General features: G+C 37.5%; 1 protein-coding gene across 1 annotated transcript in view; it reads left to right on the top strand.

The window, feature by feature from the left end:
* Positions 1–21,154, top strand: part of LOC114657804 (cyclic nucleotide-gated cation channel beta-1-like) — a 123,980-nt gene that overhangs the window by 81,821 nt on the left and 21,005 nt on the right. The window contains exons 8-11 of the mRNA XM_028809709.2: positions 1,893–1,943; positions 2,741–2,827; positions 8,548–8,612; positions 14,501–14,623. Coding sequence (XP_028665542.1) covers positions 1,893–1,943; positions 2,741–2,827; positions 8,548–8,612; positions 14,501–14,623 — 326 coding nt within the window. The remainder of the gene's footprint in view (positions 1–1,892; positions 1,944–2,740; positions 2,828–8,547; positions 8,613–14,500; positions 14,624–21,154) is intronic.

Raw genomic sequence — 21,154 nt, 5'->3', positions numbered from 1 at the left:
AACAGCATGAAAAAATGAGTGCATGTATAGTAAATTAATCTGTAACAGTTTAAAAAGAAAGTCTGCTCTTGTCTGTCAAAGGGCAAAATGAAGCTTCTTTATCTTGCAAATCAAAACTCAACTCAATTACCTTTTTTTCTTAGCTTACTATTCCTATCATTCACCATTCATCTACCTCTGTGATGCTCTCCATGTTCTCCAGACTAACATTTCAAGTTTAAATTCAAGTTTAATGCTATGTGTACAAAGTACAGGGAAGTTTTTACTTGCATATTTGACCAACAGTTCACCTCACTGTAGCATCATGACGTTCAAATTGGGACCTTAACGTGAAACTTCTGAATTAAACAGATTTTCTTTATAAAAAATATACACACTGCTAATGAATTACACTAGCTCAACACTGTTTGATTTCATCCCTTCCTTGAGTTATATACTTGATGTCAGGAGTTAAGATTTGGCCCCAGGTTATAATGTTCTCGTATATACTATATCTTTAAAAATAAAATTATAATGTGAGGTCAAATGGTCCTTGAAAACACTTAAATCACAATCACACAAATTCAGGCACCCTAATTCATACTATGTGCTGCTCCCAAATTGGAACTTCAGGGCAGAGTTTTCATATATGATAGCTAAGGAATAAGCTGTAAAGTATCCTTTGTTCAAATGGAAGTAGTCTACATTTCCCACTTTCTAGCCAGATTAAATATAACTTATCCAAATAATTCCTTATATTCACAGCCCTGGTGACTTATGGTTGCTCAAGCTACTCGTCATTTACTGGCCTAATGTAACCTTCAAAATACCTAAAAATCATCAATTTCCAACCAATGTGATGCAGATTCCCTGCCAGAGCAATCACTAAAACCATAAGCCAGAAACAAGATGGATATATCTAATAATTTAATTTATTTCAAACCAAAAGAAGAGTTTAATTGAATACTAACAGATAAGTCTCTGGAACAGATACATGTATTTTTATGACTACCTTTCTGGCCAATTACATTTCACCCATCCACTTCCTGAATTTGATCCTTCCACTAAAAAGCCTTTCCAGTTTTTTAATTCCTGTTTGCATTTTATAAATCTCTCTCTCTATGTACTGTAAAGTTTACCCAGTCACTCACTCACTAGGTACTGTATATGCTAATAAATTTGGATATATTAATATTTATGGGTAAACTCCCCCACAGCAGAAAAACTAAATACCTCAAAATTAAAAAAATTCCTCATGAATTTGATTGAAATTTGTTGAAGTTACAGAAAAAAAAAACACAATTAGCCAAAACATGTTTTTTATTTTTTGATGCATTTTCTCTTTGTCAAGATTATGAATATAAATATTTTGTTAACTTAAATACTCTCGGCTGCTCTGAGAGCAAATTGATCTAATGCAGAAATGTTTTACTCATGTACAATAGTGTATCTTTAAGCTAAGCAGTGACCTAATAATAATATTATTATTACTTGTTATTTGACTGATGTGTTTATCCAAGGTGACTTGCAATATTTTGAGATTGGGTACTTTTCTTTTGCTTTCCCAGTTGGTGCACTGGCAGGTGAAGTAACTTGCTCTTGGTCTCACAGTTTCATTAGCAGGATTTGAACCCACAACCTCAGGGTTGTATAACACACTGCCTAACAATAATATTAGCCCTTGAGAAAAAAAAAAACAAAAAACTACAAAGACTGTATACAGAAAAGCACGTAGTTAGTTACATAATAGTTCAAACACTGGATTAACTGATGGTATTATGACTGACACACATTGTCATATGGAATTTCTCAGGCAAAGTCAGGTAACCCAACCTAGTTATAAAATAATTTCATAAATGCTTGCATGAAAATTGTGTACATTTTCCACCAATGTAAATTTTATTTTGTTTCAGACTGACAAAAAAGAAATGAGAGACAATTATTTGAAATCCTTCAAATTCAAGGTAAGGCCTGTTTTAATCCCAATAGTCTTCTGCAAAGTATTGCTATGGTGTTACCTGTACTAGCCTTGATTGTGTTGATTGTGAAGTCTATTATCACCAGATAACAAAACATGTAAGAGAAAAGGCTTCATTTAAATCAGTAACAAAAAACAATTTCTGGACTGCTTTACGATGGTGTTAAAAATATAACATCTGAAACTAACAATGGGCACTGTTTGCCTGCTTCTCATCTTTTACATTTCTATTTGTAATTTTCAAGGACTTGGTAATTACACCACCCTTTTTCCCACTATAGAACTTTTGTACCTATCACCATTTAAGTGATGTCTACCCCTGGCAAGAAGCACCATTGTTGCCTCACTGTGTGGTCAATTATTGGTCAAGGGTGACCTTTAAACAGCACTCCCTCATCGTAGTTCCCGGGGGTGTTACACCCTAATTGCACTTAAAGGTCTATGACCCACGGTGCATCCACATTCTAAGGTACAGCTACGCATACCTTGGGTAACACTATCTAGTATCTGCCTGTTTGGGCCATAGACTAGGAGACACATGAGGAACATCATTACTTCTGTAGGCATTGGCACTGTTGTCATACTCACTGAGAAAGGTACCACATGACTGAGCAGGGAAGTTACAAAGTATTTATGTCCCATTTATTTTTTAATTTTATGTTTTCCATTTGTAGTTTTGAAAATAATATACAATTGGTCATGTCCTTTTCAACAAATTCATTGGGTGAGAAGGTTTTGCCTTACTTTTTTGTCATTGTAAGCAAACACTCTTCTGTATTACAGATGGATATGCTTTCACTCATTCCTCTGGATTTCCTGTATTTTAAAGTTGGAGTGAATTCTCTTCTACGACTGCCACGTCTGTTAAAGGTGAGCTTATTCTTCAACTGCTGATAATTGACAGTATATAGTTTTATAGAGGTGCTGTATGAGTGCATTTCATTAATGTTGGATGATGGCTAGGACAGCAGCAATGATCCTGTATTTCATATTATTCACATACCCTAGGTGCTTGGAGCCCTTCTATAACTGTTCTGTCCAAATGTTTCCAGCTCTTTTAATCATTGTCTCTGCTTTGTGTTTTAAAAATAATAAGTCTAGCCTTAGTAATTAATTTAACCATAAACTGAAACTGTAGTTCAATACAGAAAAATGTAAAGTGCTACACACAGGCAAAAGGAGTTGTTATGTCTAATATGAGATAATGTAGATGTAGGTTACAGGAGACCATGAGAAAACTAGCCAATAGAGCTGTTAAAAGAATGTATATTCAAACTTTCATTAAACCAAAACACTAACTACTGTAAAAATGAAAGTCCTTTCACCAGAAACACCAAATATAAACCGAAACATATATCCTAGCTGCTAACCACAACAGCTATGAGAATACTTTGTTTATATCTGCAGACTCAAATTACCAGGAAATGCATGATGCTGCCCTTTTATCCCATTAGGACAATGACATTAGTACCACGCACTTCTGGGTAATGTTGAATGGGATCTCTGTGGCAGCTGTTAATCAAAATGGCAATGAACATGAAAAAAAGAGGACATTGAGAAAAGACGATAACATTTTAAAACTGTCTGAAAACAAAAATCCTAGACAAAAATAAAGTCAGAATTAAATTCTGCAACCCAAAAAACTATATTTGGACACAAAATATTACAGAATGTAAATAAAAAGTGTAAATGAAAAATATTCAAAAAATTAATAATGACCACAGATTGAAAGGCATGTCTCACTCTGACAGGCTAGAAGAACTGAACCTTTATAGTGTTGAAGGATGAATGGAGACCCAATCCAGAGCATCAACATTCTCAAAGGCAGTGATAAACTTGATCTAGTAGCATTATTTCATTTAGTGAATCACATATTTTAGAACGCCAGTGAAAATTAAAGGGAAGTGCATCTAAGAGAAGCTCTGAAGCACCTCTATACTACAAAGAGCTATGGGAAATGAGAAAAATGTCCAAGTCATATACAGTAGTTGTAGTAGAAACCTTTTAAAAGGACAAGAAGTTTTGACAACTTGGACATTAGCTAACCAAATGAGCATGATGTACTGAGTGGTCTCCTCGTGTCTCTTAAATAAAGCCTATTGATATTAAAGGTCACTGCACTACTAGAAATATATAATGTGCACAGATTTGCTATATAGAATAAATGTACAAATCAACAATTTTAGTTAAATAATGTAAAAACGAAAAAGTCTTAATGTCGTCATATGTTCAAGAGAAAATATAAATGAACTAGCCAACCGCGGTGTAGCATATGCCGCATAATTATGTATTGATGGGTGAACACTTCCTGAAAGACACAGTTGTCCAAATGGGGTGGGTTTGAGGATACGACTGTAGGTGAATGAAAAGATGGAACTCTGAAGAGGGCAACATACAATTGTCTGTGACTGACAATTGGAGGACCGCCATTGCACGCTCATTGAGTGATTCACATCCGCGACAAACAAACTGTTTTACACGCTGCATACAGCAATTCACATCCGCGACAAACATGATTCTTCTTAGATGGTCCTGTCGCATCCACCCTTGCTCTCGAAGCATACACACTGCCTGGTCATGTGCCCGCTCACAAAAGCAACTCACAGAGACCCGCCCACCAACTGTAAGACCATGGGATACCCCTCTCAAACTGTTTTACACGCTGCATACAGCGATTCACATCGAAGCATACACACTGCCTGGTCATGTGCCAGGTCGCAAGAGCAACTCACAGAGACCCGCCCACCAACTCTAAGACCATGTGATACCTCTCACAAACTGTTTTACACACTGCATACTGCGATTCACATCCGCGACAAACAAACTGTTTTACACGCCACATACAGCGATTCACATCTGCGACAAACATGCTTCTTCTTAGATGGTCCTGTCGCGTCCACCCTCGTTGTTGAAGCATACACACTGCCTGGTCATGTGCCCGCTTGCAAGAGCAACTCACAGAGACCTGCCCACCATCTCTAAGACCATTGTCAGCTTTGCAACCATACTCCCCCCGGAACCAAAAGACTTTGGTTACCCGGTTGGCTGCGATGGTGGACGCGGTCGTGTGTCGTAACCGAAAAGAATAATGAAAAGTCAACGTGGGTCAGAGGTGCATGTGGACTGTAGCAGAGACGAATGCGAATGACGACGTGTTTTGTGAGTTGCTGCATCCGAGTTGGTGGGCGTGGCTCTGCGAGTTGTCGTCGTATCCAATGGTCTTAGAGTTGGTGGGCGTGGCTCTGTCTTGTGTGCTCCATGGGTGTCTTGCTTGTTGGCGGCTTAGTGAATTATATATATAGATGTAATAAATCTGTGGTGGGTTGGCGCCCTGCCCGGGATTGGTTCCTGCCTTGCGCCCTGTGTTGGCTGGGATTGGCTCCAGCAGACCCCGTGACCCTGTAGTTAGGATTCAGCGGGTTGGAAAATGGATGGATGTAATAAATATTGATTAATACATAACAGAAATAGGGGAGACAATATCTAACTATCCTTATATTTTCCTATCTGGCTCATCCAGGGCAGAGTTGCAAGGAATCTGGAGCCTATCCCAGCAAGCACTGACAGCAAGGCAGGAACAACCCCTTGACACAGTGCCAGTCTATAGTAGGGTAAACACTAGGGATGGGCATCGAAAACCGGTCCCACTGTTTCAATTCCTTGGAATTGCTTGCCATTTTTGCAAACGATTCCTCTATCGATTCCAGTCGCCTCGAATGACGTCACCGCGTTGCGTAGCGTCATTTACCCAGCAGGAAACATGGCGCCTAAGCGGCACAAATGCACAAAAGTTTGGTTATACTTTACGAGAAAGGATGACAACATGGCAACTTGCAAAGTAGATATTTAATCAAAGGGAGGAAACACTACGAATGTGCAAAAGCATTTGCACACAAAACACGCGATAACCTTAAATGAATGTTGTGTTTTTGATCCGCTCCGGACTAGTGAATCTCAACCCAGCAGCAGCGGTAACGTTTGCAGGTCCTCTCCCGTTAATACGGCAGGTAACTAATCAACTAACATTGCATATTATGTTAGCGCGATTTGCCTTATTGCAAAACCTGCTATTATTGTGCATTGCATTTAGATGACCATGACGAGAGAGACGGACAGAGCCTGGCTGTCTCAGATGCTGGCAGTTCTCGCTGCAGTCTACCGGTAGCTTCTCCTTTCACAGAGGCGGGGAAAAGTAAAATGACACAGACCAGGATAGACGAATGTCACCGAGCAGTGACTAAGTTTGTGGTAAAAGGCTTGCACCCATTTGCCACAGTAGATGCCCCCGATTTTCGGTAAGTGAATGTGTTTAATTGTAGGCTAAGTCAGGGAATATCAAATTTGCGTATTCTCCTCTTACCAGATGTTTCATCCGTTTCCATTACTGAGCTGAAACATGTGTTGAAGGCAGCCGTCACTGCAGATGGATGGGCAAGTTTTAGTCAAGATCATTACCTCACAGTAACGCTGCATTATGTCAGGAATGGCCAGGCTCAAGAAAAAGTCCTCAAAACCAAACCAGTGTACCAGGCACAGACAGGGACAGCTGTAGCAGAAGAGACTGATGAGATCTTGGAGGAGTATGTTATCAAAGACAAGGTTGTGGCAGCCACTGTTGATAATGCGGCCAACATGGATGTAGCTGTCAAAATAGTTGATGGTTGCAGAATTGCACTGTGCACAGTTCCATTGGACTTGAGTTGATTGTATTTGTTGCTGGCTGATGTAGTTTTATTTTTAAGTGCTCAGCTCATATATACTTTTAAAAAGGAGAGTGTAAATGTTACTGGACATTCTTGTGTAATTGCCACAGAATAATTTATGTTATACTTTGTTATTGCTACAGAAGAATATTTATTTTATTATTATTTTACATTTACACATTTTTTTCTGGGGACCCCATGGCACCCCATCGAGGAGCCGTAGGCTGTGGATCTCTTAAGATCTCACTGTTGGGTTTGTAAGGTCATGCTACTCCTAAATTTCTATCTTGTTCAAAGATAAGATATAAAACAAAGTTCTAAGTTAATCGACCTGTGTGTTCTCCTTTTTTAAAAATAAGAATCGATAGGAGAATCGATAAAGAATCGAATTGTTAAACAGAATCGAAAATGGAATCGGAATCGTGAAAATCTTATCAATTCCCATCCCTAGTAAACACACATATACTCACACACAAACACTCTCTAGGACTAATTTAACATCATCAACTAACCTAAATTGCACGCCTTTGGAGGAAAACTGAACCACCCAAAGGAAATCCAAGTGGACACGTGGAGAACATGCAGACTCCATGCTATGAGCAACTAGGACATGAATCCCAGTCACCTTGTTATGAGGTAGCAGTGCTAACACTATGCCACCATGTTGCCTGGAGAAAATATCAAAAGTGGAAACTTCTTAACTTACCAATAATACGATTTCTGTGACACTAAAGAAATCAGGTTGTTATACTAAGTAATTTTCAGATCTTTGTAATCTTGTGATCTGAAAATGAACGATAATAAATGAATAATGCATTTAAAACCCCAGTTAATGTTGCTTACAACTTTTTGGTTTATTATGTTTTTATTTTACATATGTGCATCCTAATCGGTGACTCATTTCTAGACTTCCTGAAGTGAACAAATTTGACAAACATTTGGCTGCCTGAGCACTTTTACTTTCTAGGTTCATTACTTTGCACGTTTTCATAAACATACAGAAAAAACATTTTTATTTCTCATTTTTTATATTGCACATTTCTTATTTACAAGCTTTGCGCACAGTACCCATCTGCAAATATTTAAAAAAAGCACAAAGTGGCATTTAATAAAAATACTTTATGTCATGCAATTTAGTGATCCTTTGAACAAACCTCAATTTGCTTTATTACCACACTTTAAAAAGACTGAATGCAGTTTCATTTGGTATGTGGTTAAAGGGTGGCAACCTTACAAAAAAAAAAAACAACAGACTACACAGTGGGTGATCCAGTCTTTGGCTGGGTGAGTTCATTGTTAAGTTTGCCTGTTATTTTAAGTTAGTTTGCATCACCTCCAGAAACTACTGCTTGGCTGACCGGTCACTATGACTGGGCCAGTGTCAGCATGGTATGTGTGAAGATACAGTCTGTGATGAACTGGCATGCTGAAAATGAATGGTCTCTGCGCTGAGCCTGTTTATGTCAGAACAGACTCCACATCTGGCTGCCTATAGGCCTTATCAAGAGAAAACAGATTTCCAAAATCAGTGGGTAGTGCTTTAGCTGGATACTTCCATCCTTAGCTAGATTCATCCATTAATATTTAGGATCCTAGGTACTCATAGTAAGTATCAAGTTAAATTCACATTATCTTTTAGATTGTCCTAATATAGCTTTTGATGTTTCTATGGATGTATCTGGCACTTTGACAAATATTTATGGTGTAAGGCTTCACTGTTTTCATATTCACAATATAAATAGTGTCAAAACCAAAAGACTTATGTCTTTAAACATTAGTTATCAGTTAATTAAAAAAAATAAGGAGAGGATGACTGTTAATAAAGCATAATGGTTCAAATTGTTTTTCTTTCTGATTATGCCTTATAAATCATATTTTTTTCCACAGTATATGTCTTTCTTTGAGTTTAATGATCGTCTGGAGGCAATTCTCAGCAAAGCTTACATCTACAGGTAAATGTAAAGGTTTGCCATTTTTTTCATTCCCAAGAAAAGGCTAAATACTCTATGCACCTCTGCCTTTTTACATTGATGTTGTAACTATGCAGTGTCAGACTAAATTAATTTTAAAAGCCAGTTGAACATTTGCTTACTGACTTTTGTGTATTGAAAGAAGTTCAGAATGTGGCACAGAGGGCAAAGAATTCAAGTGGAATCCACCAGACTACAGGAATAGCATCCATCCTTAAATTAGTTTATAACGTTGGCACCATTAACATAATCAATCAGTGGTTCAAATGTGCACATACAGTATATGAACTCTGCTGCTCCTGTTCAAAAGTGTTCCTCCCGCCTTCCCATGATCCTTTCTCTACTCTTTTTGTGTCTCTAAGCCCAAATAACACTTTTAGCTAGGAATTAATTTTTAAAAAGTCCGTTCTTAACTCTGCTCTCTATGGCAAACAGATGGATACTTCAAGCTCACCCTGTACCTCAGACCATTACCAATTGTCTCATATGTTTTGACCTCAGATACTGCTACTATTGTGTAATTGGCAGACCCTGTTTCCTGTGACAATGCACAAGATGAGGAATTATTAGTTATTTTAAATGCATCATATATATTTCGAACATCTGGAACAGAAGAATACACTGTGAACTGCAAAGACCATAGACATTACACGACTGTCTGTTAAATCTACTATGTCACTGGCCTATTAAATGAAATATTCTCAGCTTATCTCTAATAGAGCAATAGAAAAATGGCACACTATTAAAATAAATTTTATATGCTACCTAGCCATTTAAATGTGCACCCTGCAATTATACCCACAATTCCTCCATCAAATAACCAACAGCTGGCCATTTTGGGGCTCTAAGTTGTATACTTATTTATGTCATTTATTTTTTTATGCAAAATGTGTTTTTATGGTTGATTTACTTTAATGTTATATTGGTGATCTCAACATTTTCCCATTTTTTGCCTTGGTCATTCTATGAGCCCACTGTTTTCTCTTTCTGGTTACTGTGAGGCTGCATGGTTGGTAGGCAGGTGAATCATGTGCCACGTGACCTGTGACATCTGTAACATAAAAGATGTTGGTACTCCAAATGAGTTATCTAAACTTTAAAATGAAAAGGCAGGACTTTAAATAAAATCAAACATTTTGTTAAGAAAAGTATAACAGGGATTTTGAACTTTCTTTGGCTTTCATTCTTTGGCTTTTGGTTTTCTTTTGGGCTTTAGTCTTTTGGCTCAACATTTATTTGGATTGGGCCCTGGCTGCAACTGGAAATATCTTCTGAATAATCCTTTATGCTAGGTACCATCTCTGCTACTGGTAAATAAAACAAAATCACAAAAGGTATCTCTCCTACATCACTACTGTACAGGAATTCTATACATACAAGTATTTCTTGACAGTGGGCAATGAAAAGCTAAATTGGTAAAAACATCCCTGAGCCCTGTAAATGCAGTGTCATTCCTACTGTCCCAAGTTACCATGGACCCTGTATACCTACTTCTGGAGTCCCAGGGAGGTATATTCACTAGCAGTTTACCATATCCAATGCCACATATTAAGGGTGCCCTTCCCTTTGCATAGAATGGCTTACTATTAGCCCCTTTCTATGGCAGAACTTAAAAAGTGAAGTGTGAGTGCAGATCTTGCATTTGCATTGTATTTCCATTGTGGGTACATTTTGCTGCTATACTTATACTGTATATGTGCTTCTCACATATCAACAAAGAAATGTAGGTTTTCATTTTTCATGTTGTTTTGCATGTGTTGTAGACTGCTGTGGACATTTTATCTTTACATTCTTTCACACTTGCTTTGTATTGTGAGACATTAGAAACCAAAACCTTTTTTCATTTAATTTAAAACCAAAGCAAGATATGCAAAAAGCTTAATTAAGTGTAACTACAGAAAATAATGACATAACAAAACATTTAACTGTGCTTTAAACTGAAACCAAAGTTAAAAGTAGAAAATATGACCCCATCTACAAATAATGTGGCATTTCAAATTTAAATATGTGTAAAATCTGAACAGATATCAAATTAAAACTTGGCCATTTAATTAAATATGTAGATTTTTAAAGAAGGACTTATAAAATTCTTAACTAGATAGATAGATAGATAGATAGATAGATAGATAGATAGATAGATAGATAGATAGATAGATAGATAGATAGATAGACACTTTATTAATCCCAAGGGGAAATTCACATTACATAACTGTGTGCACAGTCTGAAATTTGGCCACACAGAAAAGTATGTGCAAGTTATGGTTTTAAAGGCAAACACAAAGGGCTCTCAATGGTCATTGCCACAGGTGTATAAACAAATGTAAGGCCCTGGTCACATCTGTTCTAAGGTGTGTTTATCTTTGGCCTGCTGTGTACCACAGAAATCATTTAACTGAAACTTGTGTCCATAACATAAAGTGGGAATTAGGAACTGCACCTCAGTGTTGAACAAATTAAATAAAAAATGCAATACATCTGCAAAGTAAATGTCTTTACTTCCACATGTTTCTCATTCTTAATATGGATAGATGCAATAGAACTGATGAAAGCTAATAAATTCAGTTTTTTCTTATGTAGCACTCTTCTCTAGCATAAGGCTTCGAATGCCAATACAGGCTTACATTTCTCAAACCCACTTATTTCATTGCAGAATCACCAGAGCCTTGTTTTTGTAGTATCTTTTAATGCAGTGCTTTTCACTTTTGATGTCAAAGGCTCTCAGCTAGTCGGGTATCTCATTTTATAGCTAGAGAGAGTAGTGTTGTTAAGGTATTACAGGAAACTGATGCCACAGCAGTATACCAAAAGAAAAAAGCAAATGGTAAAGGATTTAGCTGCTTCTGCAATTTTATTTTAGATGAACTAACAGACATCTTTGCAGTATTGGGATTAATAAAGTATCTATCTATCTATCTATCTATCTATCTATCTATCTATCTATCTATCTATCTATCTATCTATCTATCTATCTATCTATTGTGAAGTAGTGAGTCTTCAGCCTGGATGTAAAGAGTGAGTCCAATGTGAAATACCTTAAGCCAACAGTGGATGTTTCAAATGTCTGGGACACTTTTTCTAAAATCTATGCATCTTAAAACAATCTTATTTATCCTCAGAATTGTAAGGAGATTTGCACTTTGTAATTGCAATTTATAGATGATTAAGTTGGGAAAGGTAAAGGGAGCAAGGGCAAATGTAATAAATTTGAAAATGACTTCAACTTAAATTTTAGCTGATGAAGTATGTTAGTAGTAGGGGTTATATGGTCATATTGCTTAGTTCTAAAAACAATTCACCATTTCGAATATGGTTGGAAATAGAAGGATTTGGGCAGTCTGTCAAAATAGTATGGCAGTAGTCAGATATACTGGACATAAATGCATGAAGTAATATTTTTTTTATTTTGCTATAGGAAAAATTCACTATCTGGTGCCAATATTCAATTACAGATCAAATGAAATGTGCCGGCACATCAGTTTTCCACAAGTAGAAGCAAGGCCAAATATTAAAAAAATGGTTAGTTTTAGTTCCTAAACTTAAACTAAACTTTAATTATTTCTATTTATATCATGAACTTCTTCAAATATTTGACCATTTGCAAACATTTTAATTCTGCTGGTGTTTGGGTATCCTGCACATCTTAGTAGATTTGCTCCCATTCAATTGCTTTTTTCATGTTAAACATTCAGCTGGTATGCAGAATGTGGACTGCTCATGAGTCAACCCTGAACCCAAATAATGCCCTGAATGACCAAAGTAATTAAAGAAAATGGGGTTGTATTATCAAACCAAGTCAGAAATTGAAGCAATTGAAGCTTATAAGAGATGTAAATAATAATTCCTAAGCCCTCTAACCTTCCTAAATACCAGTTTCGGTGTTCTCCTCTGGATTGCATTCTCTCCTTCTGCCTATAGAGCCTGCATTAGTGGCTGTCTCCCAACTCCAATCCTCCTTATGGGCCGAATAAAAGGGGCTTTTAAGCCTGGGTCCAGGAACCCTTCTGGATAGCCCTTTGCAAACACCACCAGTCAAAGGCCTGCTGGTTCCCCTGAGTAACTCCCCCTAGTGTCACCAAGTATCATAGAGTAGGACTGGGGAATACCAGACTGTCTGTCCCCACCAGAATTCCTGTGAGTCTAACTTACAGTGTTCTCTGCTGCTGGTGGTGGTGGGGTATTTATAAGGGTAACAAATCTAATATTACCAATTTCATCTTCATAAAAGGCAAAACCTGGTTCAGCTTAACTCATATACACTGCAACAGGTTTGCATAAGCTACACATATTACTCAAGTAATCATTGTACCCTGTAGACACAATATGACAGCACACACCGTATTCTAATATATCTGAAAAGCAGTCAGCTGGTCTTAATGCAAGCCTTTGTTCCTGTGCCTCAGATTGCCTGACAACTAAGCCTGACAGAAAACAAGCTAAAAAGGTTAAAAGTTAAAAATAAAGATAAAGCAATTGTTATGATTTGTAGCAAGAGATAAGCTGAAGAAAAATAGAAGTCATTCAGTTAGTCAGTCAGTCATTGTCCAACCTGCTATATCGTAACACAGGGTCACGGGGGTCTGCTGGAGCCAATCCCAGCCAACACAGGGCACAAGGCAGGAAACAAATCCCGGGCAGGGTGCCAGCCCACTGCAGGACACACACTCACACCCAAAACACCAAGCACACATTAGGGACAATTTAGGATCGCCAATGCACCTAACCTGCATGTCTTTGGATTGTGGGAGGAAACAAAAAATAGAAGTAATGGTCATAAATAATGTTATTTAAAAACTGAACATAAGGTAATGCAATTTGGTATATCCATAAGTGTGAAAAAGATGACATACACAAAAAGAAACAACAGCACAAGCAGCCATTTTCTTTGACAGGTTTTCCCTGAGCTGTAAGTACCACTTTGTCTATTACAGCAGCCAGACGTGTAAAGTAAGGCATCAATCTTGGGTGAGTTTGCAGACCACTACAGCATATATTCACCTACACCCACGGTTGCTCAGTTCAAAGTCCACAAACAGTAGGAAAAGGGAAACAAGGTAGCAATCAAGCAGAAAACTAACGTCTGATGACCATGTCATATGAGGAGCTCAAAATAGCCATTACCATTCAGACTGAGAAATTAGTACTTGCAGCATTCTTCGTAATTATCTAAAATGGCTGGCGGGGCTTCTTGCTCAGGCCATGAGGCTACACAATTATAATGCAAAATGAACCAGGGGCTGGAACTCCATTTTCAAGCACAGAATTAAACCCGGATCTTTTGGGACTTAACAGCCAGAAGCCTTTCATAAGGCTTCAGCTTCACTCCCCAATGCTACACATAATGTTTATTTATGTACCCAGTGAGGCATTTCCATCAGATATACTACTCTTACTTCCCTGATCTTTCAGATTCACAGATTCATGTTTTTGTCAATTATACATAGTATAGATAGATAGATAGATACTTTATTAATCCCAAGGGGAAATTCACAAAGTTTATTGTCCAGTTGTGGCATGATGGTAAGAATTGCCAGAGTATATAGCATTCTCTGTAGGTCAACTGTGATAAAAAGTAATGGTGAAAAGACCAATATTCCACAAAGCACTTGTAACTGGCAAAAACTGATTTTTTCATAATATTTAGACATAGTAAACCAAAATACCTCACACATGAAACATTGATACTGTTTTATGACTCATCTAATTTCAATAAAAATCATAGCCAAATTGACTTGCTTTTTAATTAGAATATCAAACAGATTCCATGACTCATAATTTCAACACCTGAGTTGGTCAAAGCTAACTTACCAAACTTTTCTAAGTTTGTTCCAAGCTGACCCACTCTTGCTTATATATTATTTTTTTCCTTGCAGAGTCATCAGAACAACAACCTACCTCCTGTACTCTTTACACTGCAACTCCTGTCTCTACTACTGGGCATCTGACTATGAAGGGATTGGATCAACCCGTTGGACATATACTGGACTAGGGAACAGGTTTTCATATTCACTACTTTTTTCGTGAATCTGCTGTATGTTTTTTCAAATACATTCAAGAAATACATACTGTATGCACAGGCCTTTTTCTCAGTGTAGATCAGAAAGGATAAGTTGTTTCCAGCAAAGGTTATAAAACTCACCCTTTTTACCTCAAAACAACTGTTACCTTCAGGTGGTAGACCAATACAAATGCATTTGCATAAAAACAAGTTTGATTATGGTTCCCTCTGCTTGGTACATTGTATAGTCTTTGTTTCATAAACTATGGGTTCCCCACACTTGTTCCTTGGGTACTAAAGTTATTGCTGGTTTTTGTTCCATCCATTCATCCTTCCATTTTCTAACCCATTTAATTTAATTTAGGACTGTGCAGTCTGGAACACTGGATGCAAGGAACCAACACCACATGGAGCGGAACTTAATGTTCACACATATACCACCCCTTACTCATAGTAGCGTAATTTAGAGGTACCAGGTAACCCAACATTAACATCTTTGGAATGGTGAAGTTAAAATGGAGCACTCAGAGAAGATCCTGGAGAAAATTGTGTTCTAAGTAGCTTTAATAAAATGCCAAATTCTGCAATTCTGCCTGTAACTGTTGTCATGATCTGACTTTTGCTTTTCATTTTCTTTAAACTGTTCTTTGGTCTCTAAAAATGCTTTATACAAAGAATCCAATGGGTACATTTATTTTTTGTTTTAGTGAAGTTTAATGTTCTGCCATGATGCTATTTAGTTTGTGAATGGGCAGCTCCATTTTGAGACACCTTGTATCTTTTGTTGCTAGCAGTTGCTTGGCAGGATGACTTAGAGTGTGTGAGACATGACATCATTACCACAATGAATTAAAGGTCAGCATACACTTCTGGGTTGTCTGAGTTTGTGGATATGACCTAAATAACCTAGTATTATTTTCTGTGTTTTTTAATTGATCTCTGGTTATGAATTTACTTCTGCCCTTTGATTGTGAACCTTGGCTAACATTTTGGCTCAGTTATGTGTACTATCCTAGTTTCAACTCATTTGTTACATCCCTTAATTATTTCTTTTTCATGTTCAGGGCTTTGCAATTCCTTGCAGTCAGTACAACTGGACCCATTTTATAAATAATTGTGTTGTTTCATTAAAGTTATCTTGTCATCTTGGAACATACTTTATACCTCATATGGTTCACAGAATTGGTCTTCTAGTGTATGTGAAGCCACCCAAGAAAACAAAAATCTCATAAATGGTATAAAGTGCGTAATGCATGTTTAAAGTAGATTTGAAATGTGAGTTTCTTGTCTGTTGCAGCAGATCAATGCTAAGAAACAACAGAATCATAAGACAGATTGTCAATAAAAAGGCAAATAGGTTTATTTCTAAAAGGAAGAGTTGTATTAAAAAAATAAAAAACTCGGGCATAAGGGGAAAATGAGAATAAAAGTCTTTATCAGGGCAGATTCTCTAATAAGAAAAGATTAAATAATCTAAGAGTTTAGAAAAATGTATATATCAAAGCTTTAACAAAACAAAAGTGCTCACCAAAGGCTAAATGCACAATGACTGGGCATGAGTTTACACTGTTTATGTATGAGCTTATTAAATGAATGGTTAATAAGTAACTTCACCAGGCAACTCAGTCACTGTATATCAGCTCAGCTCAGCTACAGACAGGAATATAGAAGGAAGAGTCACAGGCAGTGAAACGGTTTGAAAGTTAAATGTTCCAAAGTAAAAATACCCCATTTCAGTGTTTATGATTTTACTATCATTCATATGAACAGATCTGTTTTATGCAGGCTACTTTTTTCATTTTATTTTTTAATTATTTCCAAAATGCCTGCTGTAAAAGCAGCTACTTAATGATGAGCACACAGGTGCAAATGGGACTGAATCAAAAGGTTCTGTCTAGGCCTCATTGCCATTTGCATGATCAGTGACGACTGTATATTGTAATTTTCAAAGAAGGCTAATTGGAATCAGTTAAGGAAAGTTATGAAGTGAAGATAACCATATAACTTTGTAAGTCTACTTAGGCTACTAGAACAATAGGAGTTTATTATAAAAACGAATATCACACTAAGACCCGTTTCTGACTCAGAAGAATGGGAATAGTAACGAGGAAATGATTTATGCAAAGAAATGTCCTAAAATCAAGAACTGATCTCTGAATAAGTGATAGACTTTCAGATGCCTTTTGTGGTATGTATGCTTTTGCCATTAGAAATGGTATTCACATCAGTTTGAGTGTTCAATGCAATCAATAATTGTGAACTTATTTCAATTGGTACTGGACTGCTGGTTTCCTCTGCATCAGATATGTCTTGGATTAAAACTATGAGTCTGGATTTCAGAACAACTGAGAAAGTGTTCTAATTTTTGCAGCTCGGGAGTGTCCTGTACTTTATCTTCAATGGTGAGGGTGTTTCTCAAACATTGGGGTGCATATACTCAATCGCTAATAAAACAGAATCTTAAATGAACTCTTGTAGTAAAAGCGTTATCACTTTTTGTGGTCATTGCTCCTATGTTGTAGTTAGATTGTGTTCATGTAAAACGATTTCTTTCTTTCTTTTCTTGTCTAATAATTTGGGTTAAGGGAAAGGCTGGGTGTTGCATTTGCATTGTGCTGTGACCAACTTAAAGAGCTTGGTATCCACAGAGAAAATCTGTGTGAAAATATTAACTGGGGGATGACACAGACATTAATGGGAGATTTGGTCACAAGGGCAGGAAATGGTCATAAAAAACTAGAATCAAAACCAAAATTAATTCTAAATGTCTTTAGGCAAAAAAGGTCAAAATCCAAACCAGAATTCCTTAGAGGTAGCCAAAGTTTAACAAGAGAGCAACTGTGAAAAAGTTTGATATCCCAAAGTTTGGACACCTGTCTATGGGGGGTTACCATCTTAAATTATGATTGTATGATGACAACACATGTTGTATGCTGGCGGTCAAAGCGATAGCAACAGGCATTTCAGTCATAAACAAAATCTGGATATGTGTCATTGACATGATAAAAATAACCAAATAAAAAACAATATTAATCCATACACAAATGTGCTAAAATGAATTCTGGCATGCTAAAAAAGTATCACAACAGTTTGCTGTTATGACTGGTGTTTTTCATAACATTTTTATAGGATTTCCTTAAGTGTATTAAGCAAAATGTGCATCTATTTAATTTTTACCTTGTTTTTATCCAGATTGGCTCCTAAATAACTTGAATAACTTTATCCTTCTGCCACAATGCCATTTTGAGATGTTAGCATTATCATAACTAGAATGCTCCAAGAATATGTGATATCATCAGAATGGTGATATAAAGGTCGACCCATGCATCTTCACGGTATCCAAGATTAGGATAAAATCAGTGTTAGTGTATGATTATTGCATTAAAATGTCTCCTGGTGAACAAACTTAGTTTTGGTTTTAAGGTCTATGATTTTTGATTAGTATTTCAAACTTGACAACAGTTCAGTTAGATTTTGGTAATTTTAGTAGACTTTGGCTCGACTTTTTGCGTATGTCTCATCTCCTAATCCTTTTCATTAAAAGATCCTCACTGTCTCCGAGTCAGTACAGTTGCTTATAATGGCTCATACATGTAATTACATTCTCCCTCCCCCCCCACCCCATGACTTCTAAATTTTCTCATACAATAATGTGGAATAATGCCATAAGCGCAATGTGAAAATGTTCCTTCTTAGCTAGAGGTTCTGAGTTGCAGCATTCTCTGTCTGAGGAGAAGATTTCACTCAGAGCAACCTATTGCAGGGTCCATACATGACTAAAGCAACAGACATTCTAGATAATGAGATAATAACGCAGAGTTAGCTATGTTTTCATCCTGCAGGTCCCACCTCTGGACATCTGATTGGACAGATCTTCATAGTTTTAAATACAATTGATGTTACTGATGATGAAACGCATTGTATTGACTTACTTATTGTAAATAGGTGCTGAACGCCATAATATTTACATACACTACTGTGCTGAGAAATTAGACACGTTGAAAATAAAGACTTTTTTAGGAATACAGTGGGTCACCAAAATTGAGCATAAAATAAAGGAACCGCTATGAGAAATAATGGGGTTCCAGGCCACCCTACTTTTATTTCATTAGATTTTCTCTTTCATTCCTCACCTAATAGTACTAAAATATTGCAAGTATATTTCAGGTCAAACTGATATACTACTTGAAGGTAGCCACATTTTCTTGCTTGTCAGACATTCTGCCTTTCCTTTTTCCTCAGCAAAAACACATTTTCTTTAAACCAGTGCTTTTTTCTACTGGCTTCTTCTTTTATTTTCCATTTCTGTACTCAAGTACTTTGTCAGGTGAATTTCAGTTTAGATACATAGAGCCCAATAAACAGCAAAACAACAGAAAAAAACTAACAATAAAGAATATCTTATAATTTGGCTAAGCATAAAGGAGCCTAGTATCGTTTCTTGACACACTTCTTCTGAATAATTTGTTGGCTGAAAGTATTCAGTGTTATTGTGTCAGAGAGAGGATGTATAGCTTAGTTCATAATGGCTGTCGGTTTAACTTTCTTTTTCTCCATTACTACTACTGGAGTGCCTCCAATAAGTGATTTAAATTAATTTGGTGGCCATCTCTTTAAGTGATTTTGCCAGCCAAGGACACAACAGAGTAGAAAATCACACTGTCCATCACAGAGTTATAGAAGATGTGAAGGATGTCATTACACACAGTAATGGAGTACAGTCACCTAAGAAAAAAGAGCCTGCTCTGCCCTTTCTTATGTAGTTCCTCTGTATTATGAAACCAGACCAGCCTCTCATCAACTCTTGCAGAATGGCACCACTTCTACATCTACTCTCTGAATAGTGACCAGACATAGAGGCTGTTTGGTGCAGCAAAAAAAAGTTCATTGTTTTTGCGGATATAAAGTTTCAGACAATTCATTCTGCAGCAGGAAATAAAAGCTGTTCACCTCACTCCTATACTCTGTGTCACCCCCTGGTCAATAAACCCCATTAATGCACAAAAATCAGAGAATGCCTGCAAGTGACATGACATGGTGTTGTATTCATAGTCAATATTCGAGATTGAAGAGAAAAGAAGGTAGAACTGTTTCTTGTGATGCTCTAGTGCTGCTCACGTCTACAGTTCTTCAGTACTTGAGTCTTACAAACTGTGATCTGTGACAATTAGCTGTTGCCTAATACCTAATGTAAGTGAGAATTTGAAGTATAATGATAAGAAATCAGCAGAAACAAAAACCAACAGATACAGTGCATCCAGAAAGTATTCACAGCGCATCACTTTTTCCACATTTTGTTATGTTACAGCCTTATTCCGAAATGGATTAAATTCATTCTTTTCCTCAGAATTCTATACACAACACCCCATAATGACAAACGTGAAAAAAGTTTACTTGAGGTTTTTGCAAATTTATTAAAAATAAAAAAACCAAGAAATCACATGTACATAAGTATTCACAGCCTTTGCTCAATACTTTGTCGATGCACCTTTGGCAGCAATTACAGCCTCAAGTCTTTTTGAATATGATGCCACAAGCTTGGCACACCTATCCTTGGCCAGTTTTGCCCATTCCTCTTTGCAGCACCTCTCAAGCTCCATCAGGTTGGATGGGAAGCGTCGGTGCACAGCCATGTTAAGATCTCTCCAGAGATGTTCAATTGGATTCAAGTCTGGGCCTGGCTGGGCCACTCCAGGACATTCACAGAGTTGTCCTGAAGCCACTTCTTTGATATCTTGGCTGTGTGCTTAGGGTCGTTGTCCTGCTGAAAGATGAACCGTCGCCCCAGTCTGAGGTCAATGCGCTCTGGAGCAGGTTTTCATCCAGGATGTCTTTGTACATTGCTGCAGTCATCTTTCCCTTTATCCTGACTAGTCTCCCAGTTCCTGCCGCTGAAAAACATCCCCACAGCATGATGCTGCCACCACCATGCTTCACTGTAGAGATGGTGCCAGGTTTCCTCCAAACGTGACGCCTGGCATTCACACCAAAGAGTTCAATCTTTGTCTCATCAGACCAGAGAATTTTCTTTCTCGTGGTCTGAGAGTCCTTCAGGTGCCTTTTGGCAAACTCCAGGCGGGCTGCCATGTGCCTTTTACTAAGGAGTGGCTTCCGTCTGGCCACTCTACCGTACACTCTACCTGATTGGTGGATTGCTGCAGAGATGGTTGTCCTTCTGGAAGGTTCTCCTCTCTCCACAGAGGACCTTCTCCCCCGATCGCTCAGTTTAGATGGCCGACCAGCTCTAGGAAGAGTCCTGGTGGTTTCAAACTTCTTCCACTTACGGATGATGGAGGCCACTGTGCTCATTGGGACCTTCAAAGCAGCAGAAATTTTTCTGTAACCTTCCCCAGATATGTGCCTCAAGACAATCCTGTCTTGGAGGTCTACAGACAATTCCTTTGACTTCATGCTTGGTTTGTGCTCTGACATGAACTGTCAACTGTGGGACCTTATATAGACAGGCGTGTGCCTTTCCAAATCATGTCCAATCAACTGAATTTACCACAGGTGGACTCCAATGAAGCTG

Source organism: Erpetoichthys calabaricus, chromosome 9 (genome assembly GCF_900747795.2).
Source record: "Erpetoichthys calabaricus chromosome 9, fErpCal1.3, whole genome shotgun sequence".
In the NCBI taxonomy this organism is placed as follows: domain Eukaryota; kingdom Metazoa; phylum Chordata; class Cladistia; order Polypteriformes; family Polypteridae; genus Erpetoichthys; species Erpetoichthys calabaricus.
This window is presented reverse-complemented; position numbering and strand designations above follow the sequence as displayed.